This window comes from Lemur catta, chromosome X (assembly GCF_020740605.2).
Source record: "Lemur catta isolate mLemCat1 chromosome X, mLemCat1.pri, whole genome shotgun sequence".
Lineage (NCBI taxonomy): Eukaryota > Metazoa > Chordata > Mammalia > Primates > Lemuridae > Lemur > Lemur catta.
Window position 1 is genome coordinate 7430977 of NC_059155.1, and position 20235 is coordinate 7451211.

General features: G+C 42.5%; 1 protein-coding gene across 2 annotated transcripts in view; it reads right to left on the reverse strand.

Annotated features, from left to right (window-relative positions):
• GAB3 (GRB2 associated binding protein 3) overlaps positions 1 to 20235 on the reverse strand; it is a 76698-nt gene that overhangs the window by 27832 nt on the left and 28631 nt on the right. Inside the window, exons 2-4 of one of the 2 annotated variants that reach the window (XM_045538266.1) lie at positions 11547 to 11850; positions 8591 to 8807; positions 7621 to 8102 (exon numbers count right to left, since the gene is read on the reverse strand). In XM_045538266.1, coding sequence (XP_045394222.1) covers positions 7621 to 8102; positions 8591 to 8807; positions 11547 to 11850 — 1003 coding nt within the window. Of the gene's footprint in view, positions 1 to 7620; positions 8103 to 8590; positions 8811 to 11546; positions 11851 to 20235 lie in introns of both variants that reach the window. The other variant, XM_045538265.1, reaches the window with a different exon arrangement.

Sequence of the window (20235 nt, forward strand, 5' to 3'; positions counted from 1 at the left end):
CCTTGAGGTGTGACATTAGGTTGTTAATTTGTGATCTTTCTGTCTTTTTGATGTAAGCATTTGAAGCTATGAACTTCCCCTGTTGATACAATGCTTTTGTTGTATCTCATAGATTTAGGAAGCTTGTGTCCTCTCTGTCATTCAGTTTTAAAAATCTTTTGATTTCCATCTTAATTTTGTCATTGACCCATTGGTCATTCAGCAGCAGGTTGTTTAATTTCCGTATATTTGTGTAGATTTGAGTGCTTCTTGGAATTGATTTCTAGTTTTATTCTACTGTAATCTGAGAAGATACATGGTATGACTTTGACTTTTCTGAATTCTAATATATGATCTATCTTGGAAGATGTCCCATGTGTTGATGAGAAGAATATATATTCTGTAGTTTTGGGGAGATATGTTCTATAAATGTCTGTTAGGTACATTTGTTCCAGAGTCCCATTTAATTCCAATGTTTCTTTGTTTATTTTCTGTCTTGATGATCTGTTCTATTCTTTCAGTGGAGTGTTGAAGCTCCCACCTATTATGATGCTGCTGTTTATTTCTTTGGTTACATCTTGTAGAATTCATTTTATGAATCTGGAAGTTCCTTCTTAGGTGCATATACATTTAGGATTATTATATCTTCTTGTTTAATTGCTCCCTTTATCATTACATAATGACCATCTTTGTCTTTTTTTAAACTACTGTTGATTTAAAGTCTATTTTATCTGATACGAGAATAGCTATTCCTGCTCACTTTTAGTTTCCATTTGTGTGGAATATTTTTTCCATCCCTTTACATTGAGTCTAAGAAAGTCCTTGTGAATTAGATGGGTTTCTTGGATGTGTTTTGTTTTTCCATTCATTCAGCCAATCTATATCTTTTAAGTGGAACATTAAGGCCATTCAATGTCATTAATGATATGTGAGATACGGTTCTACTCATCATGTTGAATGATGCCTTGTTGTTTTGTTTTCCTCCTTGTGCTTCTATAAGGCGCTGTGAGCTTTAACTTTCAGGTATTTTTATACCTGGGTGGGTACCACTTGTTCTGTTCCATGTATAGTGTACTTTTGTGCATTTCCTGTAGGGCAGGCCCAGTGGTATCAATTCCCTTAGGGTTTCCTTGTCTGGGAAAGTCTTTATTTGCCCTTCATTTATGAAACTTAGTTTTGCTGGATACCAACTCTTGGTTGGCAGTTATTCTGTTTAAGAATACTAAAAATGGGACTCCAATGCCTTCTGGCTTATAAGGTGTCTTCTGAGAAGTCTGTTGTTAGTCTAATGGGTTTTCCTTTGTAAGTTAGTTGTTGCTTTCATCTTGTAGCTTGTAGGATTTTCTCCTTCACTTTGAATTTGGCCAGACTGATGACTATGTGTCTTGGTGATGTCCTATTTGCTATCAATCTTCCAAGCATTCAAGGACAATCTTTTATCTGGAATTGTAAATCTCTGGCCATGCCAGAGAAGCTTTCCTCAATTATTCCCTCAAATAGGTTTTGCATGCTTTTTGCTTTTCCTTTTTTTCCCTCAGGGATACCTATGATTCTTATATTGGCACATTTTACATAGTCCTATATTTTTATGACTGATTGTTCATTCTTCCTTATTTTGTTCTACATTTTTTGACTGATTGGATTAATTAAATGGCCTAGTCTTCAAGCGCTGAAATTCTTTCTTCTGCTTGGTCTAGTCTGTTGTTAAAGCTGTGTTTTGAAATCTCCTAAATGGCTCTTTCATTTCTTTAAGTTTTGTTATATCTTTTCTTGTGCTATCTATCTCTTTAGAGAATTTTTCATTCATATCCTGAATTTTTTTTTTGTTGCTTTGTGTTGGTTTTCAACTTTCTCATCAATCCCATTCATCTTATTTGCCATTCATATTCTGAATTCCGTATCTGACATTTTGACAATTTCCTTTAGGTTGGGGTGCATTGTGGAAGACCTATTATGATCCTTTGGGGATGCCAAAACATCTTGTTTTTTCATGTTGCCAGAGTTCTTATGCTGGTTCCTTCTCATCTCAACCTCTCAGCTCAAGACAGATACTTTTGTGGTGCACCAGTTCTCCTCTGCTGGGAACTTTTCTACTTAGTGCATAGGAGGAGAGGTCCATGGACGGTGCACTTGTGTCCTACTCTGGAAGATTGACGCAGCAGGAAAGGGATGGATGCACCGAAAGCCTGTAACGCAGCTGTTCTCCTGCATCATCCTGTTCTCCTATGGTTGTCACAGTCCATGCCAGTGCTTGGGGGTCTTCACGCAGACTGGTGGGTTGCTCCCCAGGCTGCTATTGGGAGCTCAAGAGGGAGCTCCATGGAGGCAAGTGGTGTGGGAATTTACTCTGCCCAGGCCTCCTCACAGCAGTAGCAGTAGCAGCTGGGTGAGGCTATTTTGATGATGGCCGGGGTGCCATGGCTGTGAGTGTCTGCTCTGCCCAAGTCCAGGTGCAGTGGCAGCATGCAGTGGTGTATGGCTGAGGATAGAAGCACTGCAGTGGTGGCTGGGGCCATGGAGGCAAGTGGTATGTGTGGCTACGGCAGCCAGGCTGTACTTGGGGAGTGGGGCCACTGAGTCATGTGGTACACAGGGACTGTGTCAGCTGTACAGTGCATAGGAGATTGGGGCCATGGTGGCTTGCTGGGGTGTGGCAGGTGGGGCCACTTAGGTATACAGTAGATGGAGGGGTGGTGAATGAGCAGCATGCAGGGAGCAGGGCCGTGAAGGTACATGGCACATTGTGGATGGCTTACGGTAGCTGAGGCTTTCTTTCCATCCAGGACTGATTGTGGCAGCTTTTGTGGTGCTACTCAGGTGGTGGCAGCTGCAGCAGTAACTAGATGGCAGTGGCAGATGCTGGGAGTCGAGGCTCCTGCTCTGCTCAGATGCCCTGGTGGTGGGGGGGCACACAGCACCCAAGTATACGGCACACAAGAGTGCCTGCCCTCTTCATTCCCTCCCTGGCCTGGCAGGGGCAATGGGGAGGTGGCTGCAGTGGAGCCAACTGTCATGCAAAGCAGGTACTCTGTGGCTGAGCTCTCAAAATGGCATCAGTTGCAGCAATCCAGGATCATCAGAAGGCAGTGGGACCGCATGGTTTCTGCTCTCCAGAGCAATGCTGCTGCACAGTCCCTAAGTAGCTCTCTGATCAGTCCAGAGGTCTGCCGTGGTGGTGGTGGGGTCCCCTCACAGCTCAAGTTGCAGTGTCCACACAGGGAGAGCGTGGAATCCTGGGGTTCTCTAATCTGACCCTTCCCCACATGTGAGAACCTTCCCCAGGAACCTTCCAACCCTGCCAAGTGTTTCACCCAGCTTCCCTCTCCTTCACTTTGGGTGTCTCTCTAAGATGATCCATCCATAGGTGAACATCTACTTGCAACTTGTGATCCTCTCCTTGAGAGCGGTATGTGCAGGCTGTTTCTAGTCCGCCATATTGGCTTACCCAACATTTAAAGAAGTAACACCTACTCTTCTCAAACTATTCCAGAAAAAATAAAGAGGAGAGAGTTCTTCTTAACTCATTCTGTAAGGCCAGCATGACCCAGATACCAAAACCAAATTAGGACACAACAAAAAAAAGAAAACTGCAGGCCAATATCCCTGATGAACATAGATGCAAAAATCCTCAACAAAATACTAGCAAACCGAATCCAACAGTACATCATAAAGATAATATACCACGAGCAAGTGGGATTTATGTCAGGGATGCAAGGATGGTTCAACATGTGCAAATCAATAGATGTGATAATCAACTGAATAAAGGACAAAAATCATGTGATCATCCCAAAAGATACAGAAAAAGCATTTGATAAAACTCAACATTCCTTCATGACAAAAACTCTTAATACATTAGGCATAGAAGGAATGTACCTCAACATAATAAAGGCCATTGTACCCCATAAATATATATAATCATTATTTGTCAATTGAAAATAAAATAAAATAAATACAACGTCCATTCATGATTTCAAAAACTAACACTTAGCAAAGTATAAGAGAAGATCCTTAATCTAATGAATGGTATCTATAAAAATCTACAGTAAACCACATTGTAATGGTGAAATGTTGGAAGCTTTCCATCTGAGATCAAGGATCAGACAAGGATCCCTGTTATCACCACTATTATTCAACAATGCTCTAGACTTCCTATCCCAGGCAGTGACATAAGAAAAAGTAAATGAAAAATATAAGGGTTGTAAAAGATGAAACAAAGCTATTATTATTTGCAGGTGATATGATTATGTGCAAAGAAAATGCAAAATAATCTATAGTATAGAAAAACATAAAATCAAAATTCAAAACTCAATTTAAGTTTTATATAACAGCAAAAATAGTTATTAAAGTACCATGTCAATAACATAAAAAATAGCAGATACATGGGCATACATTAATAAGAGATATGTAAAACTTCCACACTAAAAACTATAAAATATTATCCACAGAAATTAAATAATACCTATAGCATATTCGCTTAAAAACAGAAACATAGAGCAAAAGGCACAAAATAGACATCCTAGAAATAAGCTCACACATATATGGTCAATTAACCTTTGAGAAGAGCACCAAGAATACAAAGAGGGGATAGGAAAGTCTCTTCAACAAATGGTGTTGGAAAAACTGGATATCCACACACACACAAAACAATAAAATGGGGCCCTTGTCTTACACCGTATACAAAAAAAAATAATAACTCAAAATGGATTAAAGACTTAGATATAAGATCTAAAACCATTTAACTGCCAGAAGAAAACATAGGGAAAAAGTTCCTTTACATTGGTCTTTGCAATGATATTTTGGATATGACTCCAAAAGCACTGGTAACAGATGCAAAAATAAACAACTAGAACTACATTAAACTAAAAAGCTTCTGCACACGGAAGGAAACAATCAACAACACGAAAAGGCAACCTACAGAATGGGAGAAAGTATTTGCAAACCATATATATGATAAGGGGTTAACACTCAAAATATATAAGGAACTCATACAACTCAGTAGCGACAAAAACAAATAACCCAATTAAAAAGTGAGCAAAAGACCTGAATAGACATTTCTCAAAAGAAGACATACAATGGCCAACCAATATATTAAAAATATGCTCAACATCACTAATCATCAGGGAAATGTAAATCAAAACCACAATGAGATATCACCTCACACCTGTTAGCATGGCTAATATCAAAAAGACAAGAGATAATTGTTGGTGAGGGTGTGGAGAAAAGGGAACCCTTGTACACTGTTGGTGGGAATGTAAATCAATACAGCCCTTACGGAAAACACTGTGAAGGTTCCTCAAAAAATTAGAAATATGACTACCATGTGATCCAGCAATTCCTCTTCTGGGTTTATCCAAAGGATATGAAACTATTATCTTGTGTACATGTATCCAAAGGAATTAAAAAGCTTATGTCCAAACAAGAACCCACACATGGAGATTTATAGCAGCTTTATTCATAATAGCCAAGATATGGAATCAACATAAGTGTCCATCAGTGCATGAATGGATAAAAGAAATGTGGTAAATATTCACAATGGAATACTAGTCAGACTTAAAAAAGAAAGAAACCCTGTCATTTGTGACAACATGAGTGAACCAGGAGGACGTTATGGTAAGTGAAATAAGCCAGGCACAGAAAAACAAATACTGTCTGATCCCACTGATATGTAGAATCTAAAAAATCAAACTCATAGAAATAGAGAGCAAAATGGTGGTTGCCAGGCAGTGGGGCACACAAGGAAATGGGAAGATGTTGACCAAAGGGTACAAACTTTTAGTTTTAAGATGAACAAGCTCTGGGGATCTAATGCACAGCACAGGTGGTGATGGATGTGTTAACTAATTTGATTGTGCTAATAAATACACAATGCATATGCATAGCAAATCATCACATATTATACTTTGAATATATGCAATCTTTATTTGTCAATTAAATATTTTAAAATAAAAAAATAAAATTTAAATGGAAGGATATTTTCTGTTCATGGATTGAAAAATTTAGCATTGTAAACATGTCAAATCGTCACAAATTGATCTATAGATATGATGCAATCCTCCTCAAATCTCCAATATATTTGTATGTGTGTCTAGAACCTGACCAGCTGATTGTAAAATTGAGTCTAGCCATGGCACTCTTAAAAAATAGGTGGGAGGACTTCTCCTGCTGGATATCAAGATAGAAACATACAGTAATTAAGTGAGTGTGGTGTTGGTGGAAGCTGGCCAAGTGGGCCCGGTGGGATGGAAAGCGGGACCCAGAGTCAGACTCTCACATCCACGGGAACTTCATCTACAACAGAGGGGGCGGCTGGGGAGCTGCGGGAACAGGACAGTCTTTCCAATAAAGGGTGCCGGGTCATCGGATGGAGATCCAGATGGACAAAAATGAAGCTTGACCCCACTCTGCCACCACACACCAACACTGGTTCCAGGTGGGTGGCGCTGGCAAAGGCAGGACAATAAACTTCACACGTTCGCTCTGCCTCATCCGGGCCACTCTGCTTCCAGGCACCGCTGTTGTTTTGGTCTCTGTGCCATGGTCAGACTCTCTATTTTACCAACTTTTAACCTTTGTTTGCCTTCAGGTAAAGGATTACAATCTGTTTTATGTTTGTCTTGAATTTGTAAACTATTCCATTTTTTTTTTTGTTCTTCAACTTCAGACTTTTGATTCAGTTTCATATTCTATTATTCTACTGGTTTTATTCATTTCACCTTCTAAAATTTCCTTAGCTGTTCTTTCCTTTTTCCTTTTTTGTCTATTGTTCAGAAATGCTAGCACATGAAGACCCTTTGTGTAATCAGCATATATGCATATCATTGGGATTGTCAGAAGGAAGCAATATGTGGAATGGCTGCTAACAGCATTAGAGACACTGGGGGAAGTGTTTGCCAGAGTGACTTAGTACCTCAGTCAGAATGAAAGAGTCACACAATTTGAAAATGAATTTGCATTCCTTATCCTTTCCATAGTTCCTTTAAAACATGGCCAAAATAGGTACCAATGCGTAGGTAATTATATTTGGAAGTAGAGAGAGAAGAGAGAAGAGAGGAGAGAGACAGAGAGGAAGAATGAGCTTGTGTCTATCTGAGAGACACAGGCTGACATAAGAAAGAAGAGTAGGTGAGATGATGAATGAGGCTGGTGAGATGATGAGATTGTTGAAAAATAGAAGAAAGGAGCTGTGGTCTTTAGTCTCAGGGATCACTATGTACGTGAGAGGCAGAGAAGGAAATGGGGTTGAGCTGAGGCAAAAGACATCACTTTCTGTACCAAATGGGTCCCTGAGTGACACTAAACAAACACTAGGAGCTCAGTCTCAGGTGGGGATCCCCTCCTTGGACAAGGGATCACATGGCAAGCCCATCACAAGGGGCCAGGGATCCAACTTCTTTCACCATCTACAGGGACCTAAGTATCTCTCCTGGTGGCCAGGCTCAAAAAAGGGTAGGGGGACTCAGGAGCAGAGAGTGCTACTTTCAGGCTTCCACCAAGGACCCAGCCACATCAGGAGACCATGCCAGCAAGAGCAAGGGACACTGAGTAAAGTCCTCACGTGGACACAGGAGTGAAGAGGAGCCAGGCAAGGCAGCCCTTGCTCAGGCTTCTCTCTGCGCCTTAATTTTAGCGCCCAACACTTACCTTTCCAGGTTCTCATGTTGTCTAAACTGGAGAGAGAGATTCTTCTTGGAACCAGAGTGCATCCTGGCTTCTTGCTGCTGCTGTGCCCACTCCACAGGAGCTGCTCCTCTTGGCACCGTTCAGAGAGATGGCTTGGCTTAGGGGGGCGGGGAGGTGGAGTGCTGGCCATAATGTCTAGTTCTTTTGCCCCACATGGCAAGGAACCTTGGTTTTTATCTACCTGAATGGTGGCATTTAAGGAAGTTTCCAGCAATGATGAAGAAGACAGTTGGTCCCTGGACGGCCCATTGATTTCTTTACTCCAGATGAGGGCAGCCTGCGGCCTCGTGGAAGAGGCCTCTTGAGACCCATTTCCATGGCGTGAGGGGTGGACCAAATGACTGGAGGGCAGTGACTGCAGGCAGTCAACAAAGACATCATCAAAGGAAGTCTGTTCCAAAGAGCGGTCTGAGTTTGACCAGCTGTCACATCTAGTGGGTAGACTGGGGGAAGAAAAGCATGTACTTTGGACTGAAATGTAGCCATCCACCCGTCACAAAACCCATGCTTGCTGGCCTCATTCTCATTCCTCCAATATCACCCTTTTTCTATTTACAGAGCCATATTCCCTCTACAATCCTCAGTTACACCAACCCCTTTGTGCAGAAAAAGAAAAATGGTTTGCTGATTTTCTTCATCCTACAAGCATCAGAGACATATGAAAATGCACGGTTAGAAGTGAAAACCACAATGCTGACATATATGACTCATTTTGTTTAGTATACTGCATGCTTCATCTTTCACAAGGGTTGATGGTGCTCTGTCACTGCCTTGGCATTGGCAGTAGGACAGGTGAGAACAGACACACCACTAGAAAATGCTACCACTAAGTGGACTGAATTGATGAGGCACAGTGAGCACGTTTCAGCGACAGACTGCGCAAGAGGAAGCAGCGTGGGTTCTGCGAACAGAGGCCTGGGCATAGGCATACCTGGCATGGTGCAGTCTTCCAGTCTCACAGTTGGACAAAACCAGATAATCAGGAAGGAAGAGAAGCTCCGATTCACTTCTGGTTTCCTCAGTGGCTATGGCATTAATGTTTGGGTCATCTCTTGGCAAGGAGGAGCTGGCAGATTGGGCAGTATGAAGGCAGCTGGCAGGAGATGGCTGGAGGGAGGAGGGCATGTGAGAGAGGCTCTCCATGGAATCTGCTGGAGAAATCATTTCCCAGGTTAATGTTGTAAGAATGGCTATAACACTCACTCAGAATTTCTCAAACAGCATCTAAGAAGCCAAATAGAAGATGCAAATCACAGCTGGTGTTTGTACTGATGGACGAGACCATTTCCCCAAGCTATAAACAATGTCTGGGAAAGAAGGCCAATGTTCCAACAGTGAAGTGTTGAATCAATTAAGAGTAAAAAAAACAAGCATTCTTGGCCAAAAAATCTTCAGTGAGATGGTCTGCACACAGATTCCTTATGGCCCTCAGAAATAGTCCTGCATCATAGTTTATTCACTCAACAAACATGTATCTACATATATGTATTTATGCATAACAAGTATATATGTCTATATCTGCATGCATGCTTATGCATACATATGCATGTATGTGTCTATACACACACACACATGCACACACTAGAGAGATGTCTATATGAAATGCCTATTACATCTACTATGCGCCTAGAACCTTTCTAACCTTAACAATACAGCAAAGACATAGACCCGGCCCTTACTGGAGTTTACATTCTAGCAGAGGAGACAGACAAATAACACATAAATAAAGAATCCTGTTAATGACTATTATAAGTAGAAGGAAGGAAATAAACAGGGTGTTGTGATGGCTGGAAAAGCCCACATTTCCTAAGGAGCATAATATTCTCTCCATCGCCTGAACATGGCTCTTAAGATGAATTTAGATCATGAACCAATGAGAACTCCAGATCAGAAATGGCCAATTAAAAACCTGCTTTTATTTCCCCTTTTAACTGAGTTGGTACTTCAGGATTCCTGATTCAGAGTGACCCAGAGCTGCCAGGGTTCAAGTCCAGGCTCTTGCAGGGGTAGGGAACCTACAGCCTTAAGGCCACATGGGGTCTTTTAGGTCTTTAAGTGTGGCCTTTTGACTGAATCCAAATTTTACAGAACAAATCTTTTTATTAAAAGGGGTGCAAGCACAGAAAGATGAAGCTTTTCTTGCCTCCTTTGGTGCTTAAAAAAGAACAATGTTGATATCAGAAGGCCACAGGTTCCCCACCCTTGCGTGACTTACCGGCCTGCCTTCTCCAAGTTTCGCTTTTTGTAAAGATAATAATAGCACATATGACATCGAACTGGTATGGGGATGAGATGAGTTAATATGCAAAATCATTTTAACAGAGCTCTTGGCCAGGATACACATAATGTGTTGACCATTCTATGGTTGCTGGAGACAGAACCAAACACTATACGTGAAAAGCCACAAGAAAGCCCTTTCGGTGTAATTCTCAAGGAAGACTCTGCCCTTAAACTGAGGGGGGAGGGCGCTACAGCAATGAAAGGAGTCAGGGGAATTTTCTGGCTTCTTCCAACTTTACACCAGCAGGGCTCTTCATTTTTTGCCTGATGCTTTACTTATTTTATTCCTGTTGCTCTTGGGTTATTTGGAAACACATTATGTACATGTGCTTTATGGTAACTCTTGGATGAGGAAAGAAGCAGAGGAGGCATATAACACGATACATGAATACATACCTAGTCAGGGCTGAAGACAGGGAAAAGGGAGCCAGCAGCAAAGCTTGGTTTGCATAGCATCAGACTAGCCAGGGTGGACTTACTGTAACTTTGCACGTAAGCTGTGTCTTTGCACCAAGAATAAAGAACTTGCCATCACTTCATTTCATTTTATTTGAGTGCTCTCAAAGTTCAGCAATATTACTAAATAGCCTCACCAGCTTCTCTGGTTCATGAAAAGAAAAGGAATTTGTGTTCAGGAAGCACACACCCTCGTGTGCCTGTTCTAGAGGGAAATGCAACTCTGACTCTCCATCGCCACCTAGTGGTATAATGTAGCCATTTCAGTGGCAGATGGTAAAAAAAAAACAGAGTAACTGTTGAAATGTTGAAGCAACTGTAGACCACAGGATTTAGGGACAAGATTTTATCTACTAGACTAAGAGGCTGAAAAAAAAAACACAGATTCAAAAATCCCATATTTTTGTAATCAGGGCATGGTGCAATAATTCCAGGGGCTCAACAACAAAATCCATGCAGGGAAGTGAATTGTAACCCTAGGTTACAATATACCTGGTCTATTACATAGGAAGAACGGTATGTGTGTGTGTGTGCGGGGGGGGGGGGGGGGGGGGTTCTGCATGAGTCAATTGCCCCCACTGCCCAGAAATGGCCCACAGCAAACTTACAACTAATTTCCCCTGCAGAGAACTTGAGACAGTTGGAGATATGAGGAACTCTTTCTTGCCTGCGATAAGTAGTCAAGTTCTGTCTTTCTACCATTTGGTGCTGAAAAACCAAAAAGGTAGCACAAAAGCCGGAGCTCCACGAATTTTTGAAAGATGGTGTTATTTCATATATCTAGAAAATGAAGTGTCATCATCTTGGGGAAAATCAGAGCCCTGTAGGATATCTTCACCCACATTTGACTTTCACTGTGATAGAATGAGAGCAAAGACACGAAAGGATTTGAAAGGCATCAAAGTCACTTGCAATGCTCAATGTGTGAATAGATTCTGCCTTCCCATATTTGGACTTGAATCTTAGAACCAGGCGAAAGAGGGTAATTTCCAGTACTTGGTAGGAACAGTTCTGATATAAATTTGCCTGCCAAAGCACCCTCAAGGAGGCTGGCTTGGCACCTTGCACCGTTTTTCTGCGGTAGCTCTCCAGTGCGGGTGCAGCATCCCACGCTACCACTTAGCATACAGGAGCCTCAACTCCACTCTCACCTGCACTGTCCTCCAGGTGGCCCAGGTTGCAGACCTGACTGATGCTGTGTACCCACACCTGCATTTCTTCCTCAGTCTTGGCCACCAGATAGAACGTACGGGAAGTGGTCTTGACAATGAACACGAAATTATTCTGAAATTCCTTCCGAACAAAGCCGGGGCCCACGTGCTTCCACACTGTACACTCGCTGAGGTCTATCACCCGGATGGGCTTGCTCGAGTGCTTGTTCCTGTAGTACTCCAAGACATCAGGGTTGCCACTCATGCGGCCCCGCCGGAGGACAAACCAACGCTTGCGCCAGGCCTGCAGAGAGGCAATTCAATAAGAAGTTACTGGACCAATTGCTCTTGATTCTCAGGCTCTGCCAAGAACCTATGTCATGACAAGGACAGCAGGAAGGAAGCAAATCAGCCATTACAATGATGAAACACTTTGTATTAAAGGACTAGTGTACCATCTTCAAGTCTACTTTGTTAGATGTTTTTAAGGATGGGTCAGGATTAGGGAGTCTAGTAATGGGATTCACACTCACAGTTTCAAGGACTAGAATTATACAATCATTGCAATTGATGCAACATAAAGCATGTAATATAAATTTAATGTATACTCAGGCTTTAAAAGAATCTTAGTAATGAAGAAGAAGGAAATTTTCTTACTATTGTCTATCTCAGTCCAAGAGCCAATATGGTACATTCAAATCAGATACAAATGACGAATGTCCACCATTGCCAGTATCATCTAACATTGTTATTTACGTTATGAAGAATTGGCCAAGAAGAAAAATCATACACATCTGAGAGGAAGAGAGAGGATTACCATTATCTGAAGGTAATATAATTGTCTTTCCATGAAAACTCCAAGGATGATTAAAACACTAATGGAATTCTAAGAGAATTAAGTAGCATGGCTGGTTACACTTCCTATGCAAGAGAGCCTTTTCTAATTGCTTTACCATAATCCATTTAATCTCCAGATGGGAGAGGTAAACATTACTGTCTCCATGTTACATATAATAAAATTGCGATTCAGAGAGATCAAGTAATGCACCCAAAGTCATGCGGCTAAACAGCTGTAGGAATGTATACGAACTCAGATGGGGGTAGAAGGGTCAATAATGAAGTAAAAAAAGTAGAAAGAAGAGTGTAGCCAACCCTTTAGAGATGTATGATTACAAAGGTGGAAAGCTGTGAGGTCAAGGAATATTTTTTTAAAAATGAGAGGCACTTAAGCATTCACCCCCTTGGAGTCACAGTGTTTCTCAACCAGGGATAGTATCATTACCCTAGGGGACATGTGAAAATATGCATTTTTTGCTCTTCATAAAGGGGGGAGGCATGGCAGAAATTGTCTGGCTTAAAGCTATCAATGCCCCTGTTATGAAACACTGTAAGAACTAAAAGGAATTTCCTTGATGGAATATGAACCTTGGAAAGAGCTGAGCCTTTAGGTAAGATGAGCAAAGGTTAGTCCATGCTCAGAAAAGAGAATGATATTCCACAGAAACCAGTGGCAAGTGGCTTTGGGGCTTCTCTGCTCCCCAGTCAGCCTTGACCTAAAATGTTTGCTGTAGACAGTACCATCTTGGCTCAGTACAGAGAAGGGGGACAGGTCTGGGGAAGTGGCTATTTGCAGTTGACCAAAGCCCTAAGGAGTCCTCTGAATCTGTAAACTTCCCTGCCCTCTCCAAGAGCCAGGGAGGAGAAATGTGGAACCTCTGCCACAGGGAACTGTGGCATTAGCCTCAATCGGGAATTGAGCACAGAGCAGGATGATAGGCGGACTGCAGGCTTTTCCTACACTGGAGACACTTGACATTACAGCGGAGAGATTTATAGCTCTGTGGTTTTCTCTCCCGTGTGGTGGCATGTGTGACAGCAGGAAGTGCAGGCTTCTGCCAGGAGGTATGGCAACCACTGGGACAGGAAGTCTTTTGTATCTGTAGCTTCATTTATGCCTGACATTTTTATAAGTCCACCAGCTTTGACCAAGGGAGCAGAGAAAAAGAAAAAGCCAGTATTTGGAGTGTTCTCAGCTCCCTCCCTGCTCAGAGAACATGATATTTGAGGTAGCAGAGAAGCCAAAGCAGCACTGAAGAGTGAAGGCCAGTGGTCACAGATGACCCACAGTTATGCCTCAGAATCAAAAGCTCTTTTCAGGGCGGTGGCAAGGAGCAGCAAGGAGAAGGAGGGCTGTCACTCCATGTCAGGTTGCAGCAGGTGAACCCTGGCTTGCTTCCGCCTTCACAGACAGTATAAAGCTCTGAGAAGAGGTTTGGTCACTCAGGACATGAACAAGGCAGTGTGATTAAGTCCGTGGTTTTAAGACAGGAGAAATAACAACATGTTTGTATGCTTATGAGGGTGACCTAGGAGGGAGAGGAAAAATTAGTGATTCAATAAATTCCTGCTGCAAACACATGGCATTGGACGAGAGTGTAGCCACTAAACACGTGAGAAGGAGCTTGAGTCCGGCGTGAGGTTCGGAATGTGGGAGGTGGGAAACCGGGGTTTCTGGCATCAGCTGAGACAAATGGGAATGTAAGGCCTGGTCCCGAGTGCTCCCTGAGATGAGGAAAGCTTTCATGGGGAGCATGGGATACCCCAAACTTTCCAAAGGCCACTTTGGTGGGGAAATGTGAAGAGGAACTTTGTCACACTTCCCAAAAATGATTCTAAAAGGGGAAGTCGAACTGAGTACAGAAACAAGTTTCACATTAACTGCTCTTAGTTTTATGGAAACAACAGATTTAATAACAATGTTGAGAGATAGTTACATCAAGAGTTTATTTATGGAGTGCCTATTCTGCACCATGTGTCTTGCTAGAGAAGGGGGTTACAGCTGATCACTCTCTAGCTGGGATGCAGGGGGCACAGGAATACGAAATGGGTGGATTTCAACACAGGGTAATGAGTGCTTTAGCAGAACAGCCAACTAGGAGTGGTGAGAGTGCAAGGACGAGAATGACACAGACCAGTTCGCCTTCACCCATCCATTCAACAATTACTTATTTATAACCTACTGATATGCTGGACACAGTGCAGATACTGGGGAAATTGAGGTGAGCAAGCCACAGGCCCTGGCACTCACAGTTTCATGGGTGGCGGGTGAGGGGGCAGATGAATAAACACACAATTGCAGTCAGTGAGATAAATGTTATGATAAGAGAAAACCAAGATGCTACGGAACACACAAGAGAGACATCTCTGTCAGATCAGTGGTCTACAGAAGCTTCCAGGAAGAAGTGGTAGCTAAGCTGAGACTGGAACAATGGGCAGAGGAATCAGCATGTGCAAAGGCATTAAGATGGAAAAGGCACGAAGCTTTTTGTAAATAGTTCAGCAGGGCTGAAAGGCAGGCATGAGAACAGAAAGGAAAGAGGATTGTCACTTGAACAGGATGTAGCATAGTCTTAATGCTAATACATGCAAAATCGCCAGCATGCCTTCCTTAGGTTTTTAAACCTCTACCTAAGACTTGTGGTTATGCAAAAGCAGAAATGATGTGTTCTTGGATCTCTTTGCTATGTAGGTGATGGCTAAACCACCTAGGTTTGTGTAAATACACTCTAGGATGTTCGCACAACGATGAAATCTCCTGGTGATGGATTTCTCAGAACATATTCCCGTTGTTGAGTGATGCATGATTGTATAATAATTACAGTAGCTTGAAATCCAGCAAATATATTTATTTATTTATTTATTTATTATTTTTGAGACAGAGTCTCGCTCTGTTGCCCAGGCTAGAGTGAGTGCTGTGGCATCAGCCTAGCTCACAGCAATCTCAAGCTCCTGGGCTCAAGCCATCCTTCTGCCTCAGCCTCCCGAGTAGCTGGGAATGCAGGCATGCGCCACCATACCCAGCTAATTTTTTCTATATATTTTTAGTTGTCCATCTAATTTATTTCTATTTTTCGTAGAGATGGGGTCTCGAACTCCTGAACTCAAATGATCCTCCCGCCTCGGCCTCCCAGAGTGCTAGGATTACAGATGTGAGCCACTGCACCTGGCCCAGCAAATATATTTAAACCCACGAGTTCACTGTGGTATTAAAAAACAAAAACAACTTGTCATCTCCACAGGATGTGAGGGAACCACTTCATTACCTTGGAAACTAGTTAAGGGAAAGAAGCGAGCATTGTCCCCCCTTTCCCATGTGAGCTGTCCCACTGGGTAGATGAAGGAAGATGTCTCTTTATGAATGTATTCTGGGTAATAAATGAAAAACAAATGATAAAATTAGAAGATCCCCATTTTTCTAGCCCCAGTGAATTAATATGTACAGGTATTAAGCATCAACAGCGGGTAACTCAGTAAGATAAACAAGCAGACACCCTGTCGCTCCGATAGCCTGGTGTAAGGGTGCAGTCAGCAAAGGCCAGAATGGGAAACTCGGCAGGTCAAAGGCCCAGGTTCTTCAGATAAATAACAAGAAAAAGAAAGGCACAGCAAAGGAAACAATCAACAAAACGGAAAGGCAACCTACCAACTAAGAAAAAATATTTGCAAACCACATATCTGATAAGGGGTTAATATCCAAAACTTATTTTTAAAAAACTCTTACAACTCGGTCGGGTGTAGTGGCTCATGCCTGTAATCCTAGCACTCTGGGAGGCTGAGGCAGGAGGATGTCTTGAGGTCAGGAGTTGGAGACCAGCCTGAGCAACAGTGAGAACCCGTCTCTACGAAAAATAGAAAAATTAGCTGCGCCTGTCGGTGCACATCTGTAGTCCCAGCTACTCAGGAGAGACTGAGGCGGGAGGATCACTTGAGCCCAAGAGTTTTTGAGGTTGCAGTGAGCTATGATGATGCCACTGCACTCTAACCAGGTTGACAGAATGATATTCGGTCTCAAAAAATAAATAAATATAGCCAGGCAACTTAAAATAGAAAAAATTAGCCGGGTGTAGTGGCATGCACCTGTAGTGCCAGCTACTCGGGAGGCTGAGGCAGGAGGATCGCTTAAGCCCAGGAGTTTGAGGTTGCTGTGAGCTAGGCTGACGCCACGGCACTCACTCTAGCCCGGGCAACAGAGCGAGACTCTGTCTCAAATAAATAAATAAATAAATAACTCTTACAACCCAATAGCAGAAAAAAATAACCCAATTCTAAAATCACAACGGATCTGAACAGACGTTTCTCTAAAGAAGAAGAAAAAGTGGCTATCAGGTGTCTTAGTCTGTTTTCTGCAGTTATAACAAAATATATGAGATTGGGTAATTTATAAACAATAAAAGTTTATTTCACTTATGGATCTGGAAGCTGGGAGGCCTAAGGCCATGGCACCAGCATCTGCTTGGCATGTGGTCATCAAGTGTTGATAAGGGTGTGGGAAAAGGGAACCCTACTACATTGTTTGTTGGTAGGAACGAAGATTGGTGCAGCCATTATGGAAAACAGTATGGAGGTTCATAAAGAAATTAAAATTAGAACTACCATATGACCCAGCAATCCCTCTTCTGGGTATATACCCCAAAGGAGATGAAATCACCACCTTGTAAAGACATCTGCACGCCTGTATTCTGTGCAGCATTATTCACAATAGCCAAGATATGTCTGTAGTTACACAAATGGATAAAGAAAATGAGATACATGTACACAATGCAATATTATTTAGCTTTAAAAAAAAAGGAGATCCTGCCATTTGCCACAACATGGACGGAGGTGGAGGACATTATGCTCAGTAAAATAGTCCAGATACAGAAAGAAAAATATTGCATGATCTCACTTACATGTGGAATCTTATAAAAAGCCAAACATACAGTGGCATATCTGTAAATATAAATAAATAAAACAGTGGTTACCAGGGGCAGGGAGGTGTAGGGGAGGAAATGGGGAGGTGTAGGTCAGAGGATACAAAGCAGCAGATATGTAGGATGAACAAGTCTAGAGATCTAATGCACAGTATGAAGACTGCGGTTAATAAAATTGTATTGTATTAGGGATTTTTGTGAAATAAGTAGATTTTAGTTGCTCTTGTCACAAAAAGTAACTGTGAGATGATAGATATATTAACCTGCTTCACTATAGCGACTGTTTTACTATCTATAACATCATGCTGCGAACCTCAAATATACACAAGAAACTTTAAAAAAGAAAAGAAGGGACAGAGGTGAGATCTGTGGATTCCATAAGACTTAAAAGACATACCAAATTTTTAAAAGGGTGCCTAGAAGAAGCTCATTTGAATAATAAAAACATAAAAAATGCAAAGAAGAGATTTCCATACAAGTCAAGATAGCAGTTGTTTATGGGGAGAAGGAGGAGGTTGTGATCCAGAAGGGGACATTCTACGGTGGGTGGCAAAGTTCTGTTTTTCAGCTGATTGGTGGTTATGAGGGGCTCACCGAATGATAGTTCATTAAGCCATACATTTGTTTTACGGGTTTTGCAATACTTGTGTTTTCTTTTACAATAAAAAAAAAGATTTTTAAGCAATTCCTCTGGATATATTACATGGATTCATTCAATCAATATTTACTGAGTGCCTCCTATGAACCAGGTGCTGCGCATATAAGGAAAAATGGTGCTGCATTTGTCAGAGAGTTGGTAAGCTCGCAGGTTGAGGAAAGAACCTCAGACACAGAGAGGTTAGGTAATGAGGGAGGAAGGCAGAGGTCCACGTTTGAAGTCCAGCATCAAGTCCCAGATGTGGGGAGGGGAGCATCAAAGTGTAAATAAGAGATGAGTGGAGGGGTCTGGACCTCAGAAGTCCAGAGGTGGGTTGGGAGGTAGACAGCACAAAGGATGGAAGCGAATAGTTCAGCACAGAGAGTGCGAGAATGTGAGGACCTGCGAGCTGCCCTCTTTTCTTACTGAGGAGATGTTTACAATTTCTAAGTGCAGGACTGATGGCTGGAAGTGGCTGCGCTGGACTCCACATTGTCTCCTCAGGCCTTCTGTGCTGGGCAGGTCCATGAACTGTTCAGGACAGGCCGTGAAAGGAGCCTGAGTCAAGAGGATCTAGAAAGCAGAATCACTATGCAAACACGTATCCACAGCAGTAACTTAGGGAAATGGAAGACAAAAACAAGGGGGGATTGAATTGAAAGTCAGGGGACTTGAATTTGAAATCAGATTCTACTTTTGACTTTCTGTGTGACCTTGAGCAAATAACTTAACTTCTGCAAACTTCAGTCCTGTCATCTGCAAATGTAGATAGTGAGCCCTGCCCTGTCTCCCTTATGGTATAATAGTAGTGAACCAACGAGAAACACATGACAAAACATTATCAATTGAAAGTAACTTATAAAGTGACAGTGTTACTGGTGGCCCCCAGGGTGCATGGCACCACTTGCCCTGGGAAAATTGCCTCTCCCCCGCTGGAGCCCACATCCCTTCACTGTACAATGATGAGCTCTGAGGGCTTTTCCAGCTCTGACCATCAAAAGATGTTTCCCATCAGCCTTTCCTGCCACAGCCACCAAGCTGACTCATTACTACCCCACCAGTATCATCTCCAACAACAAAACCCTACGATGTCCTGTAACCTGTGGAAAAGTGTTTGTGCTCATTTCTAGAATCTGAGGGAGGCTAACACTGAACTCCTTCAGGAAGGTGTGTCTAAGTCACAGGCTTGTTCATTTATATGGAACTGTTAAACACAATTGAATCCTATCCTTCTGAGAGTAAAAGCTACACATTGTTCTCATCTTAAAACAAACCCACTTGCTGATTTAACAGTTTACAAACAGCTCCTACTTTGTTTCTTAGTGGAGACTGACCCACCAGAGTAAACACAGGTGCAAGGGCCTGTAAGGTTGAGGTGGGTCCTGTGCAAAGGACACAGTATCCGGACAAGAGAGATTGAGATTGGAATCCGAATTTCCCTGTTACGAGGTCAAATTGTGTCTTCCCCCCTCAACACACAAAAAATTCCTATGTTAAAGTCCCAACTCCCCAGTATGGCAGAAGATGACCTTATTTGGAAACATTAATAGTGAAAGCGAGGTAATTAGGACAGGCCCTAATTAAATATGACTGATGTCTTTATAAAAAGGAGAAACTGAGACACAGAGATTCATAAAAGGAAGACACTGGGCAGGGACACAGAGAGAAGGCCATCTACAAGCCCAGGAGAGAGGCCTGGAACACATCCTTCCCTCACAGCCCTCAGAAGGAACCAACCTTAGTTGGTAATTTCTCAGCCTCCAAAACTGTCAGACAATACATTTCTCTTATCTAACCCACCCAGTCTGTGCTACTTTGTTACAGCAGCCCTAGGAAACTAATATGCTCTTCATCTGAATCACCTGGAAGACCTTCTACCTCCAGCCACATTAGTGTACCTGGCACTGAACTTGTCCCCTACCTATCAAACCAACTAGAAAACTAGACCAAACAAATATATGAGACAACTGCTCTCAGACGTTGGATGGCAGTCAGTGCAAGGCTGTGGCCTCTGTGAGAAGGAAAACAAAAGAGGTAAGCCCTATGACCACCCTGGCTTGTAGCCTGTAATCACATTCTTGACCATGGTAATCTCACAGAGTTGAGAAAACAGAGAGCAGAATTCTGGGTGGTTGAGGGGGTTGGAATCTGCAGGAAAAAGGACCGGGGGGTGGGGGGGGGGCTATGTAGAGAAAGAGCTGCAGAAATCTACACTCGGGTTCTCCCATGAGACTTTGGCTGAATACTAACATGCACGTGTGTAGAGTGAAACACCATGAGGCAAATTCAAAAACCACTACTG